Source organism: Fusarium vanettenii (genome assembly GCF_000151355.1).
Source record: "Fusarium vanettenii 77-13-4 chromosome 3 genomic scaffold NECHAsca_2_chr3_3_0, whole genome shotgun sequence".
Taxonomy (NCBI): Eukaryota; Fungi; Ascomycota; class Sordariomycetes; order Hypocreales; family Nectriaceae; genus Fusarium; species Fusarium vanettenii.
In genome coordinates, this window is record NW_003315880.1 from 1,556,867 (window position 1) to 1,570,354 (window position 13,488).

General features: G+C 53.6%; 5 protein-coding genes across 5 annotated transcripts; 3 read left to right on the plus strand and 2 right to left on the minus strand.

Annotated features, from left to right (window-relative positions):
• Positions 1 to 501: 501 nt before the first annotated feature.
• On the plus strand, positions 502 to 1,198 carry NECHADRAFT_99624 (uncharacterized protein). The gene has a single exon (XM_003052541.1). It carries the CDS (start codon positions 581 to 583, stop codon positions 998 to 1,000), a length of 420 nt encoding a protein of 139 aa, XP_003052587.1. The 5' UTR covers positions 502 to 580; the 3' UTR covers positions 1,001 to 1,198.
• Positions 1,199 to 2,898: 1,700 nt separating this feature from the next.
• Positions 2,899 to 3,545, minus strand: NECHADRAFT_77746 (uncharacterized protein; the record flags this gene model as incomplete). The annotated part of the gene is made up of 2 exons (XM_003053051.1): positions 2,899 to 3,473; positions 3,527 to 3,545. The coding sequence occupies 2 exons, from the start codon at positions 3,543 to 3,545 to the stop codon at positions 2,899 to 2,901; spliced, it is 594 nt and encodes a 197-aa protein (XP_003053097.1).
• Positions 3,546 to 4,124: 579 nt separating this feature from the next.
• NECHADRAFT_59094 (uncharacterized protein) lies at positions 4,125 to 5,354 on the plus strand. The gene has a single exon (XM_003052542.1). The coding sequence runs from the start codon at positions 4,272 to 4,274 to the stop codon at positions 5,010 to 5,012; it is 741 nt and encodes a 246-aa protein (XP_003052588.1). The 5' UTR covers positions 4,125 to 4,271; the 3' UTR covers positions 5,013 to 5,354.
• Positions 5,355 to 5,858: 504 nt separating this feature from the next.
• NECHADRAFT_99626 (uncharacterized protein) lies at positions 5,859 to 6,704 on the plus strand. The gene is made up of 2 exons (XM_003052543.1): positions 5,859 to 6,037; positions 6,088 to 6,704. The coding sequence occupies exons 1-2, from the start codon at positions 5,930 to 5,932 to the stop codon at positions 6,610 to 6,612; spliced, it is 633 nt and encodes a 210-aa protein (XP_003052589.1). The 5' UTR covers positions 5,859 to 5,929; the 3' UTR covers positions 6,613 to 6,704.
• NECHADRAFT_59099 (uncharacterized protein) lies at positions 6,688 to 9,294 on the minus strand. Its single transcript, XM_003053052.1, has 3 exons — positions 9,050 to 9,294; positions 7,120 to 8,828; positions 6,688 to 7,062 (listed from the first exon to the last, which is right to left on the minus strand). Exons 1-3 carry the CDS (start codon positions 9,276 to 9,278, stop codon positions 7,012 to 7,014), a joined length of 1,989 nt encoding a protein of 662 aa, XP_003053098.1. The 5' UTR covers positions 9,279 to 9,294; the 3' UTR covers positions 6,688 to 7,011.
• Between the last annotated feature and the right edge of the window lie 4,194 nt (positions 9,295 to 13,488).

The window sequence follows — 13,488 nt, forward strand, 5'->3', positions numbered from 1 at the left end:
GCTCGCTTCGGGGCTAGTCTCAATTGTGTTGTCGATACCTCACTTGAACAACCGTACGACTGTAATGCTATACAGCCCCTTTAAGCGATGTCAAGACCCATGCAACGTCGGGGTGCTGGAAGGGTTGACGACCAGGGCCTGGCGCTTGGCAACGGCCTAACATTCATCAGACCATATCTTGGGTGAAGCAGGTGCTTTGTCGAGTGGGAGAGTCTTTTTGACTCCTACACAGCACGATAGTATTGCTAACGAGAACGGAATCCAGCTCTGAAGCTCAGCAGGCCCTCATGATGTCTTAATGTTGAAACTATGTAGTTAAGTAGTCAAGTAGTCAAGTAGTCAAGTGGATATGGGTCATGGCTATCCACAATCCAAAGTGATGACGATGGCTGTCACTTACACCAGAGGTGACAGTTCGATGACGTCAAAAGAAGTTCTCGATCGAAATAACTATGTTTGATCTCGGAAGCCCCAAAGTAGTTTTCTTTTCAGATTTACCAACTCAATTGACCAGAGAGTCTATGCCTTGATGTTCAAGTAATCCTACAGCTTCAATTGCATTCACATCATCACCATCGCCATGCCTCTCTTCCGTAACGTCCTCCGCGCGACTCAAACCACCGTCCGCCCTCTCCACACGACTTCTCGACTACGGGTGCCCTACAAGGACTCTCAAGACCGCGAATCGCTGCGCCCGGTGAGCAACGAGAACACAAAGTCTGGGCGTGACGAGCAGATGACTAGCGAGCACGCTGATACGGCCTTTGACCCCAACACGACACGACCAGAGGAAGAAGCTGCCCAGACACGGCAAAGCACCAGCAAGAAGGGCCCTGAGGGCGAAGATCCTCTGCACGCGAGCGGTGCGAATCAAGACATTAGCAAGCCGTTGGGAGATGAGAATACGATCAAGAAGACTGGTGCTGGGAAAGAGACATCCAAGGGAGGGGCAAGCCGGAAAGGAAGTGCGTCAAAGAAGGGACAGCCGAAGAAGGCGTGAGTTTGGGAACTACAATGGAAGTCAAGGGGTCTAGTGCAAGATGGACGACTTTTTGGAGGAGACGCTGGAGTTCGGTACTCAGGGCTACCGTTGACTCGTGGATGAGTCGGTTACCAAGGCCATATTCTCTAATGAACGAGCTACGGCTATAGTGCCAGGCGAGACTACCAATACCAACCTGTGGCTATGCCTTGACACAATTTTAATTATCGATATCTGCTTGATGGGTAGCAGTCATCAAACTGAATAACCACATCCCTCACGCGGTCCAAGAACAAGACGAGATACTGAAAGGGCAAAGTGCCTCAGACTCTTAGGTAGGACCCCTAGTTTGTGAGGAAACAGTCCATCTAAAATGTGAAAAGAATTCGGAAAAAATATGATTTAATCCTCAGTACTCTATAAATGCTTTATTCTTTCCTTAGGCCTCATCGCTGGGATGGCTCCGTTGATCGGCCCCACATCTCCGTCCTCCTCTGGCAGGTCTTGAGCAATAGGCAAGAGAGACCCTGGATGACTTCTGGTCCCTGTCTCTGTTGGGGTGCAGGTGAGACTCATTCGTTATGGATTATTTCTTCTCGGAGTTGACACTGTTAAATCTAGGCATCTTCATCATCAGCGTCAACTACTACCTCCTAACCAACTCACTCCCGACGATTCAACTGATCGTTAGTATCAACTCTGGTATATCCTCACTCACACAACAAGTCTCGAGATTTCTTTTTTTTTTGGCAATTTCTGAGATACCCTAGCCCAACTTGAACAAGAATGTCCACTGATCAGTTCAATATCGAAGAATTTCTCCGTCAGCGCGAAGAGGAAATCATAAGCTTCCTAGCTGCAGGACCGGACCAAGATGAGGAGGCTAAGGCTGGTCATATCGCCGAAAGGATCGACGAAGCATTCCGGGGATTATGGGCAAGAGAGTCCCATAACGCGAGCAAGATCAGAGAGTTCCTTCGGCGGCTGTGGAACCTGTTCATCTCTCTGGCGTCCGAGATAGACCACGAGGATGAGCGCCTCGACATGCTTGTGCGGCTATTGAGACGGCTCCAACATCAGGGCCCCGTTTTTCTGCCATGGCTTCATTTTCCAGTGGTGTGGGAGCATATGCCCCTGTTTTGGGAATGTTTGCGAGATGCCGCAGGCTGTCAGTTTTCCATTGATGCTTTTTCACAGCTGTTATTGGGCTAACAAGTTAACCAGCTTCCCTTGTGAATGCTATTCTATCTTCTCCGGCCAGATGGGTCTCTCTGCAGTCCCTATTTGCTCGACTCTACGGCTAGCAAATCGTGAGGTGTCACAACTTTGGCGTCTGGGTGCTGCGTGAAGCGCTGGAAGAAATGTTGCCGCCTGGTCCCGCACAAGTTGTGATGCTGGAGGGGGTATGCCAATAGATTCAGCATGCAGGTCCAGCCTTGTTCATGGAAACCCAGTCTAATCAGAGGCTGACGGACCATGAAGCCCAGGTGCTGAGAGTCGGCGGGTCTGTGGAGGGCGTAGAGCCTGGTGTAAACAAGCCTAGATGGGAATTTTGGCGGCATAGGCTGGAATTTCTGGGGTACGCGTCGGATGGTAGGGTGAGGGAAATGATGGAACATGCTGTGGAATACATGATACAGCTGGAAGAAGGGCATACCTCGATGCACTTGAAGCGACAGAGGGTAAAGGACTGGTTGGCGGGGTTGGAGGTCGAGGATGAACAATCAGCGGGTGACGGTTGATATACAGACACGCATCAAGTGGTAGAAGCAAGCGGTTATCCATAGATTCAATCAATGGGCACAAGAAAAATGTGCAATCGTGTTCATCATGTCGGTGTAAATGCCGAAACCTCCCATGGCTCAAACTCCCAGACGCCAGACTCGTTGATGCATAAAACGACCAAGTGATGCCTTTCAAGCGTACATCATATCTCCATCCTCCTCCTCGCTATCTTCGACGATTGGAACCTCCTTCTTCTTGGCCAAGTCCTGGCGACACATGGGACAGGTGCCCTTGCTGCGCAGCCAGGGACCGACGCACTCGAGATCGAAGCGGTGGGCGCCGTTGCAGGGGAGCTCGACGACGAGGCAGTATTCATCCTCGAGGTAGGGTACCTTGCAGATGGCGCAGTCGTCGTCCTTGTCGAGGGTCTTGCGGTTCACTCGATCAAGAGAGTCGACAAACTCTTGCGACACGCCGCGCAGACGAGTGGGAGGATCATGGATATCGTCCTCAAGCGAGCTAATTAGGGACTCGAGGAACTCGCGGTTGCCCTCGGTAGGAGCGGTGACGTGCAAGGTCTGCAGCTGATCCTGTAGGAGACGGAAGAGGGCGGCCGTGTCGACGGGTGTGGGCGTCGCGTGCGGGTTGTGCTGCGGGGTCTGGTCGCCCGAGGGCTCCGAGAGCTGGTTGAGGAGGGAGAAGAAGGAGGCCATGTCGACGCGGCGGCCAGAGCGACGAGGCTCGGCGAACTTGACGTTGTGTTCAACTTGAGGGTGTTAGTAGAGGTTTTGCGATGGATGGAGGGGGAGGGGTTAATACCTTCGTATTGGGTAGCCATTGCGAGTATATAGCGAGTAGCCAGGTATTTTAGAGAGTATTGGTGCTTAGTGAGGTGTATTATTTGCAAAGGAGAGCAAGAGCATATAAGTGGAGGGTGTAAGCGACAAGATATCGTCGTGGACAAGTTCAAGTCAGACGCAGGCAGAAGATGATGTCGCAAGTCAAAAATCCACAGACGTCGGAAGTGGGGAACTTGTAAAGAGCTTAGCAGCTTGGACCCCTGCGGACCGGACCACTGAAGCTTGGCGCTGAGAGGGACGAGATAGAGGTCAGCACTTGAGATCTTGGGACTCGATTAGATGCTGACAGCTTCACTTACACGTTCTTTCATCTGATGTATTTTGGAGTAAAGTATCATGCATTAAATTAAACCCACTTCAACTGCCTGAGCCACTGTTTTGGGTCTTGTACAGTTATCACATGTTAATAAACCAGCTGATATCAGCCAGTAGGTGTCCTGTAGAGGCCCCTCCCGCATGGCGTCACCACCCCGAAAGTCCGCTCCGCCCGGGGTTAGTATCTCTCGATTCTCTTGTCTCCAGCCTGATTCAAAGTTTCGTCTCCTTCTCACACCATATATAAACCGACGTGTTCTACTCTCGCGTCTTGATGGTCGTTTCTCGTCTTGATACCCCTGTTTGATACCCACCGATAAAAGCTTTTTGCAAAGCTGCTAACGATAACAACCTCGAATCGACAAGCACATCATCGAGAATCACGCACAATGGCGACTCCTCCTTCTGCTGCCATCATCGGCTCTACCGGCCTCGTCGGCGGTCACATCCTATCGACTCTCCTCGCCGCCGAGACATTTACTCCCGTCCATACCATCACCCGCCGCGCACCCAAGGCCGAATCGCCTCGCCTCGACGCCGTCGTCGACGCAGACACCTCCAAATGGGCTGGTCTTCTGTCCGGCTTCGCGCCCACACCCTCAGTCGTCTTCTCCGCCCTCGGAACTACACGCGCTGCAGCCGGAGGACTTGCCAACCAGTGGAAGATTGATCACGACCTCAATGTCGAGCTTGTCAAGGCGGCCAAGGCGGCTGGTACAGGAACCTTCGTCTTTATCTCGAGCGCGGGTACGCGGGGCTTTCCCTCGAGCATGGCGCCGTACAGCAAGATGAAGAACGGCGTCGAGGACGCAATCAAGGAGCAGGACTTTCAGCAGGCCGTCATCCTCAAGCCAGGCATGATCCTCGGCCACAGGGAGCAGGGCCGCGCGCTCGAGGGAATCTTTCAGGGAGCTGTCAACGGGATCGGCAAGCTCAGCACCGCGGTAAAGGATGCTGTTGGTCAGGATGCCGAGGTGATTGGCAGGGCGGCTGTCAAGGCTGCTCAGCTGGCCGCTGAGGGTAAGGCGCCCAGCAAGTACTGGGTAGTCGAGGCGGCCGACATTGTCAGGTTGGGACGGACAGAGTGGGCGGACAAGAAGGTCGAGGAGGAGGTGAAGGCGCAGGCGTAGTGAGACGGATGAGCTGTCTTGGATCTACATCACGATCACTTTTATGCGCTGGCAGATGCCGTCACACGCTCCTTTTGCTCTCGGACTCGAAGCCCGGAGATGCTACACGACGTTACGCTGCCTTTTACACCCACCAAGTTGTCCTTGTGTTTTTCAAGAGCATGCGGATGCTCATGTCTGGCGGGTTTGGCCTCCCATAAGGTCAAGACTTTTCTAGTTTCTGATACCATTGTTGGGGGAATTGCGTGAGAGAGGACGAAATTGACGAATACCAGAGAATATCAGCAGGGAAGACTTACCAGGGAGAGGAGAAATTATATCAATATCCCATCTATCAACTCATCGTATATGGCTTCAAACTGAGAGTGAATGTACGAGTGAGACAGAATGACTTGCTACTGCACGTATTATTATTAGTCGAGTCAGCCCGTCCCGTCCATCTTTGCGCCAGTCTTACAAAGCAACCATCAATCTTATCTCCACTAAGGTAACTAGAGATATATACCTCTCTTTCTCTCCCCCCCCCCCCCCAAGCTCTCATCTCAACGGCCAATTGAACAAGAAAGCCACTATCTAAGAGCATAGTAAGCACACGGAAGACAAACCCTCCGAATCTCACCGCACTTCGGCGTCCCTGACACTTCCGCGCACCGGTTTTCTTGCCCCGCGCTGAGCCCCACCACTAAACGCTCATCATCGCCAGGCCTCCATCTTCTTCTATCAAGTTCTCACTCTGAGATTCACTTGCTCACTTACGAGAATCTGTCCACGGTGAGAACTGAAACTCTATACACTTGTGTAGGACACAAGACTAACTTGAACTATAGCTTTTGGTCAATGTTTTTTGTATCGTGAGAGTCAACCTCTTGGCTGTGAGCAGAAACATCAGACTAGTTATCACCGACTTCGAGATAACAATGTCCTCTCGTCCTTCCATCGTCGGCCCTGATGCTGGGCCCGACGCCCCTTATCCTCTCCACATGGAAGGCAATGTAATCTCTGGTTTTGGTCGGGGTTCCAAAGAGGTTGGTAAACACTCTCACTGTGAAGGATCAAAGACTCACAACGACCTCAGCTCGGCATCCCAACTGCCAACCTCCCCGTAGACGCCGCCCTCACCCCCTGGATCGCTGATATGCCCTCGGGAGTTTACTTTGGCTATGCCTCTCTCGCACTGCCCAGCACGCACCCAGATCACCCCGATGCGACGACATCCAAGGACGCTCCCAGCAGCAACGAGGCGGCTCTCCTAGCCTCTGCACCTCAGAGCAACCCGCCCTTCCACATCTTCCCCATGGTCATGTCCATCGGCTACAACCCCTTTTACAAAAACACCGTCCGTAGCGCCGAGGTCCACGTCCTACACAAGTTTACTGCCGATTTCTACGACGTGCCTATGCGTCTACTCATCCTTGGCTTCATCCGTGAGGAAAAGGACTACAAGAGCCTAGACGCTCTCATTGAGGACATCAACTTTGACTGCGAGGTTGCCAAAAACAGTCTCGCACGCGAGGGCTGGGTGCCGTCCAAGGGGCGTGTCATTGGTGGTGCAAGTCTTGATGGGAAGTTGGATGCTCAGTGGCTTACTCGGAACGCGTGATGGACGGATAAGCCGTCGTTTAGATAGATGAACAAGGCAAAAGGCACGAGGAGTTATGGATAAACAAATGGATATAGAAGATACAAGTCTTTCAACACCCCTTGCATTTCATTTCTCGTTTCGCTCTCCTAGTCACTCACTAATCCGGGTATCGTGCGAAACCCTCCTCTGCAATATCCAACAGCAACCGGCATTAAACCATGTACATGAAACTGCATCGCATCATGACTAGTCTCCCATCTAGGGGAACATGCTCTGTCTGGTCTCTCTTCCGGTCTAGGGCCCCTCCCTCGAGGGCCAGGAAGAGAGAGGGTGTATTCTCATAGAAAAAGAACCTCCCGTCCTGCACAAAGTAAAGGGAGAATGAACGTATCATCAAGGTCTCAGCGGTTTGCTTCATTAGACTGCGAGTTGCTGAGGTCCTTGGTCAGGTAAATATCGTGGCAAAAACTAGACAATGTTAGCCAACCATTCGTTCACAACCTGTCATTCATCACAGCAACTCACATTTATGATAATCATCATGGGAATGTCAAAAACATCCCGTTTAATGGTCCAGCAATAGGTGCATTCCACCTTGCCGTCCTTCTCGATCCTCGAGATGCCGTGAGAGCCGTCGATTCGCGTCACTCGGCTGCTGAGAATACCTGGTTGCGCATCTTTCTGGGAACCTGGCTCTTTCTGGTCCGGGTCTTGCGGTGCTCGGTACTTGTTGAGTCGACAGCTTCGTTGTACCTTGCCTCGGCTATCCTCGAATGCGAGTTGTGAAAAGTCTTGGTAAAACTCGACAACACTATCGTCGTCTAGCAGCTCGCCTAGGAACACGGGCTGAGGTCGTCCACCGCTGAGGTCAAGCATGGCTCTCTGCGGTCGTGGTGTCGTCATCTCGCCCTGCGAGTTGTGGTCTGGCGTGTTGGTTCCGTTGGTAGATCGACCGCTGTAAACATTTACGTTGAGATTGGGCTCCTTTCCGAGCAATACATCCTTTGTCCACCCAGTCAGCGCTGTGAATTCCTTGTTAACGGCGGCAACTTCTCCCGATCTTCGACAGACGATCGTAGGGGCACAGCAGTGCTGGAGGAAATCGTCGTACTCGACCAAGGTACGCTGGAAGCACTTTTCCATAAAGACGAGATCTTGTCTGGTCAGGTCTTTGGTGCAAGAGATGAACGACGGTCGGATCTCGCCAAGCGCTTTGGCGATCCGCAGCAGCTTGTTACCGGGCAGACGATTTCGGAGGACGGCCACCATGTTGTGGAATCCCGTGGTATAAGGATACGGCTCCTTGACGCTCTCGTAGATGGCGGCAGAGTCTCGTTGCCTCTTGCCGAGGATCGATTTGGGGCCAGCCTTGTTGTGTTTCGGCCTGGGTCGTGTCGCCGCCGGGACCGTTGGGATACCAGCAAAGTTGTGGTTTGGTGAACCATCCATGCCCGCAACCGAGTGCGGGCTTGCTGTCGTGTCCGTACTTGGGCTGGCAAGGCTCGTAGGCCCAGCTGCAATGGCATAAGCATGGGGTAGTCCGTGCTGGAGGTTGCCCTGCGCATATAGAGACTGGTTATTTTGGTCCATACCCGAGAAGTCGGCCCCCAACATGGGATGATCAAAGCCGTTGTTTGCGTTCCCGAACAGGGCGGCATAGTTTGCCTCAGTCGTTGGAGTTTGTGACATGGAGTTCTCCCGCGGAGGCGTCTCAGCGCCGAGGGCCATCTTGTTGAGGATGCCAAACTCCCATCCGGCGTACTGACTACCAAAGTTGAGACCTTCAAGATCAAAGTTGTAGAGGGCAGGGTTACTTGGATCAAAGAGGGCATTGAAGTCCATGTTACCTGCAGGCATCATGTTGTTCATGGGCGTGTGGGCGGCATTGTTGATTGGGCCTTGGAATGACGTCGGGGATGTTTGAGGGTTGAAAGATGGTAAGCCGTCGATGGCAACCGGGGTCTGGGCACCAGCCGAGTAGACAGGTAACGACGCGGTGCTTCCCTGGGAGAAGAAGTTGCTGCCCGTGGCCGACAGGTTATCCGACTGACTCGAGCTGTGGCGATGGCCGTTGGTTCGCGAGGGCGTAGGGGTAGGGTTGTAGTTGGGACCGAGGACAGGTCGAAGGGCCTCCGGGGGAGCATCATGGAGATATTTGGCCTTCTTGCGGACGCCATCCTGACAAGCATCGGCGAGGCCTCGCTTGATGCATCTCTGGCATGGTCTCTCATCTCCTATGGGAAGATGTCAGTTTTGAACCTTGCTTATGAGGTACGCCCATCTCAACCGTCGACCCCTTCCCATGAAAGAAAGGGGTAGCAGAGCAGAGCCATAGCCGCAACGCTGGTCGTTGACTGAGGCAACTGAAAGGTCAAACTTCACTAGAGAGAGAACCCGCATCATGATAATCGACACAAAAGCACGAGGCCAAGATGGCCGTCGCAAGAGGACTTACCACAAGTCAGATGAGCCCGCTGACACGCAAAGCACGCCCTCCGCGCCTTTTTCCTTCTGGGGCGCAGGGGGTCCTTGGGGTCGTACTTCTTCTTGACCTCGGTGGTGCTGTCGGTGGTGCTCTGCTCCGTCATCTTCTCGTCGTCCTTGAGAAAAGTCTCGGTGTCGTCCTCGTTCTCAGACATGACATCTGAGACCTCAGCACCGTTCTCCTCCATCTCGTGCGGCATGGTGTCTTAGGTTTTATATACAGGCCTGGGGCCGACGCGACGTATGCGACGGCTGGAATATCCTCCTCTGAGCCCGAGGGCTTTACCTGGGCTGCTGCACAAAGAGCGGCCCGGAAATGCAGGCTCCGAATCCCCAGAAACTTTTGTTTCTCTCTCTCTCTTCTCACTCACTCACTCTCTCTTGTCCCCCTTTCAGATACCTTTGCGGAACCACACCTATTCAAGCCTCAGTGGCACAGCCAAGAAGGGGCAGGACCGTCGTCGAATTGGAGTCGCGATGTGCGCTGTTCACAAGGACAACAACCCCCCACGGTGGCGTGGAAATGCGCGCAGGATTTCCCCTGGATCGTCGTTGATGCCGACGCCGGCGCGTGCTATGTGCGTGATGTAAGATTGGGAGCAAGCCTCAGGCCGGGCGGCTGCGCTACGCTGAGCTGCGGTAGGACGGGTTATGGCGTTGGGCGCAAACGAGGCCAGAGGGCTGTATGCACCTATGGTTATGTGAGCAAGCCTTGGCCAGGACGAGACCGAAATTGGTCGGTCAAGCTCGTATTCTGGACGGGGTGTGCTCGGATGAGGCCCAATGGAGTCCACAAGCAGAGTACGCAAAGAGGCGTTCTTGTGCGACGTAGAGGCAGTCGATAGCAAGTCGCAGGCGTCGTGAGGCTGCAGGTATCGTCACCGAAGAGGCCAAGGATGTGTAAGAGTCACGGCTCTGATTCGACCAAGGCGGGGGTGGGTTCGATGATCGCCGGGTACAAGACACTCGCGGTCGAGGTTGTAGAAGGGGTATTAGAGACCGGCGCAAGTCGAGGCGACACGACGGAGGGCGGGCGACACGGGAGACAAGGCGACGGGCGACGGACGGACGATGACGAGGGAGGGGAGAAAGAATAGGATGCAGCTACCCGAGGGCCATGAGGGTTGGCTGCACCCAGCACCGGCCAATCTAGCAACAACGCGCACTACAGCGGCTCACACGGCATCGGCGACCGTAACAGCGGGCTGTGGTGACAGCGTAGCGTTGTGCAGAGATGAGGCATGCGAACCAGGCGCGGCGCGGGGGAGGGAGGAGGAGCGCCGACAGCGCGGAGGAGGCGGATCGCAAATAGCGAAGAGGTCGAACGGGACGATGTAGAATGAAGGATTGAAGGTTGAAGAGGAAGAGAAGAAGAAAAGTCGGAACAGGAGCCGGCGAGGCGATTCGCAGAATAAATCGTCAGCGGTCAATGGCCGATTCGAGCTCTCAGTCAGAAGCCAGAGGGTCAGGCGATGAGGCGGTGGGCTCCCTGGTGGTTGGTGGACAGCGCAGACGCCACAGGACAGGGCAGGGCTGTGGCAGCTGGATGTGCGTGTATGCTTGCTTGTCTGCGTGTGCGTCTAGGTGCGTACTAGGGGATCCTAGAATTCCAGCAGCAGTGGATGTCGTCGACGTGGGAGTGGGAGAATGTGGATTAGGGGATATGGATATAGGTGGATGGAGGGCGGATAATAGGCCAGGCTGAGGGTACGTGACCAAGGTGGTGAGAATTGTGGGTTAGTTACAACAGCAACAAGGAAAGTCGACGACAACGTTTTTTGTCAATGTCGATGGATGCCCAGACCGAGAATGAGCGCCAGAGCTAAACTCGACTCTGACGGATAAATGGTCCAAGGGAAAAAGCAAGCAGAGAGGAAACGAGGCCCCGGGCCAAGGCCGGCCGAGGCACCGTCGACATGTGCGGAAGTGGGCGGATGATCGCGGCTACGGTCCGTTTAGGAAAGAGAGCGGGTGTGTCGACTCGAGTCCATCAAATGGGAACGCGACTGTGCGGCGCAGCAATTGATGAACTGGCGGAGGCCAATACGACGTGATGATGATGTTGAAAGGCCAGTAGGAGGCTGACACAGGGTGGGTGAATATTTTGGCATCCATCTCATCCTTCCATGATTGCTTTTCCGGCCCCCCCCCCCTGTTGTCATTCATTACAGGTGCGCAGCGCAGAACATAGCCGCACTCACACATGCAGCAACCCCCCTAGGCGGCATGGAGAGTCCTCCACCACAAGGCATGGGTATCAGCGGCAATGAGATTGAAAGAGTGATTCAGAATATTCCCAATAATCATGAAGAATCTAACAGCAAGTGTCGACCCAAGTGGATTTGATAGACTAATATGGCTGATACTGCCAACAGGTTTATGCCTCATCCCCTGCCCCCTTGACTTGATTCGCAATGCGAATTTGGCACCACCCGCTTACACGCCCGGATAGGTAGAACCATCGAAATGGAAAGTCAAAAAAGTTTTGACTGCGGGGTTTGTTCAGTGGAGATGAATGGCCCGCGCCGGGGGGGGGGGGGAGAAACTTGGCGTCGTCCATTGGTCCGATGATGGCTTCACTCCTTCAAGGTTGTTCGTTCGTGCTTTGTACCTGCGACTTTTTGATCACGTCTTTTCTTTGGGTTTGGCGCGCTCCCGACACGTCGGGTTGGGAGCCGAAATGGTAGGTTTCTCTCAGCTGGACTCTGCGATCGAGAAAGTACTCTATACTGCACTCCTTTCTAGAGCCTTCTGTCGCATAGACAGCGCCAATTCAATTCAACCTCAACACCCATAGAAAAGCTCTGACCTCTCCCGCTGAGCCGCCCAGACTGAATCCATTGATCCATCCAGAGGGCCATCACCCCAACCACCTCCTTCGACTCGCCCCCGCCGCTCACTCACCTTGGCCTAGGCCACTGCGCCGTGGATCGCGGACAGGGAATAAGAGAGACGGAAGGATCCTTGGCCTTGTCTGCTTTGCTTGCTTTGGGCCTGGATCTGGACCTGCAACTGGATGCGCCTGGGTTTAGAAAAATGCCCGTCACGCAAGGATCTGGGGGTGATCAACTAACAGAAAAGAAGAACAGCTGTATCCTTTAGATGGGAAATAAATTCACTCGATCTGTGAAAGCTCGAGCGCGGTTGACAGTCCCCAGCCTCCCCTCCCCAGATTTCTTTCGTCCCATTTTCCTCAATGGAACCCAACAAATCGAGAAATTAGAAGCCTAGAGAAACAAACCCCAGTCTGGAGTGGTGATTCGTACCTCGTCGGTGACCGGGGTCCTTGGATGAAAAAGCTAGTGTCGTGTCGTGCGACTGCAGCACCGTTGCGACAAGGTGCGGCGGCGTCGGGCTGATGTTGGATAACTTGGGGACTGCCAGATTATCCTTGGTGCAGCAGCTGCGCGTTTACAAGAGATATCAGATAACAGTTGTCTTTACTCTGGAATCGGACACTTCTCCGGGGATACTTGCTGAGAAGCTCGACATGTTATGCATGTTGTTAGGACACACTCTGATCATGTAAATGACAAGCCTCGCCGACAGAGCCCCAGCATCAGAGCTCACCTCACCGCAGAGCCAAACGAAAGGAAGAGAAAGGCGCCGGCGTCCGCGGTCGATAGGCCGGTGTGGGCGCGGCCGGTGGGCGGCGTCCAAGGTAAGGTACCCGAAACCCGCACAGGAGGACAAAAAAAGACATCAACCGGGGCCTTGATGAGACACACGCACACATACGTACATACGTGACAGGGGGTGTGAAGTGGGTGAGAAATGGTGTTAGTACGTACTTGAAGTGGTTACGGATCCGTACTACAGTTTCTATTAATCACCTTGTTTCCTTTTATTGACGGGTTTACGTATGCGGGGACATGTACTTTACGTACGGCGCACTTGGCAAACAAAAAAAGAAGGAGGAGATTGCAAATGTGTATGTGTATTGCGTACCCGGTGAGGAACTCGTCGAGAAGCCGGCTGGCCGGAGACATGGGACGCGGGGGTGGTTAGATACCGAGCCCGGATGCCGGAGGTGGAGGCGGAGGCGGAAGGCCGCCGAAGAAGGGTGCTCATCGGTGTGTGTGTGTGCCTGCCTGCGCGCGCGTCTGTCTGTGAGCTGTATCAAAGCATTTACAAAGCTTTTCAGGGTTCTCGATTGGATTCTTTTCTATCCAGGGTTCATTTCTTTGATATCGCCGTCCGCCGCTTCCCGTCGGTGGCCGAGGTCTCTTGTTTCCCAGAACTGCCTATTAATGGAATGTGCAAGTGTCAAAAAGACTTCTGTCTCGCGTCATCTTACACCCCCAGACCTTTTCCTCACACCGACCAATCAAGCCCTCAAAGGTAACTTGTTTTTTTTTCTTGCAAGTATCCGCGGTGGTCCCCATCATGTGCAGCCCCAGAACCAGTACC

Excerpts from the sequence above, each read along its gene's own strand:
- NECHADRAFT_99624 (XM_003052541.1), top strand. The coding sequence starts at position 581 with ATGCCTCTCTTCCGTAACGTCCTCCGCGCGACTCAAACCACCGTCCGC.
- NECHADRAFT_59094 (XM_003052542.1), top strand. The coding sequence starts at position 4,272 with ATGGCGACTCCTCCTTCTGCTGCCATCATCGGCTCTACCGGCCTCGTC.
- NECHADRAFT_99626 (XM_003052543.1), top strand. The coding sequence starts at position 5,930 with ATGTCCTCTCGTCCTTCCATCGTCGGCCCTGATGCTGGGCCCGACGCC. Across the intron at positions 6,038-6,087 it reads TTGGTCGGGGTTCCAAAGAG|CTCGGCATCCCAACTGCCAA; the intron begins GTTGGTAAACAC and ends CAACGACCTCAG.
- NECHADRAFT_59099 (XM_003053052.1), bottom strand. The coding sequence starts at position 9,278 with ATGCCGCACGAGATGGAGGAGAACGGTGCTGAGGTCTCAGATGTCATG. Across the intron at positions 8,829-9,049 it reads GCGGGCTCATCTGACTTGTG|GAGATGAGAGACCATGCCAG; the intron begins GTAAGTCCTCTT and ends ATCTTCCCATAG. Across the intron at positions 7,063-7,119 it reads CCATGATGATTATCATAAAT|TTTTTGCCACGATATTTACC; the intron begins GTGAGTTGCTGT and ends AACATTGTCTAG.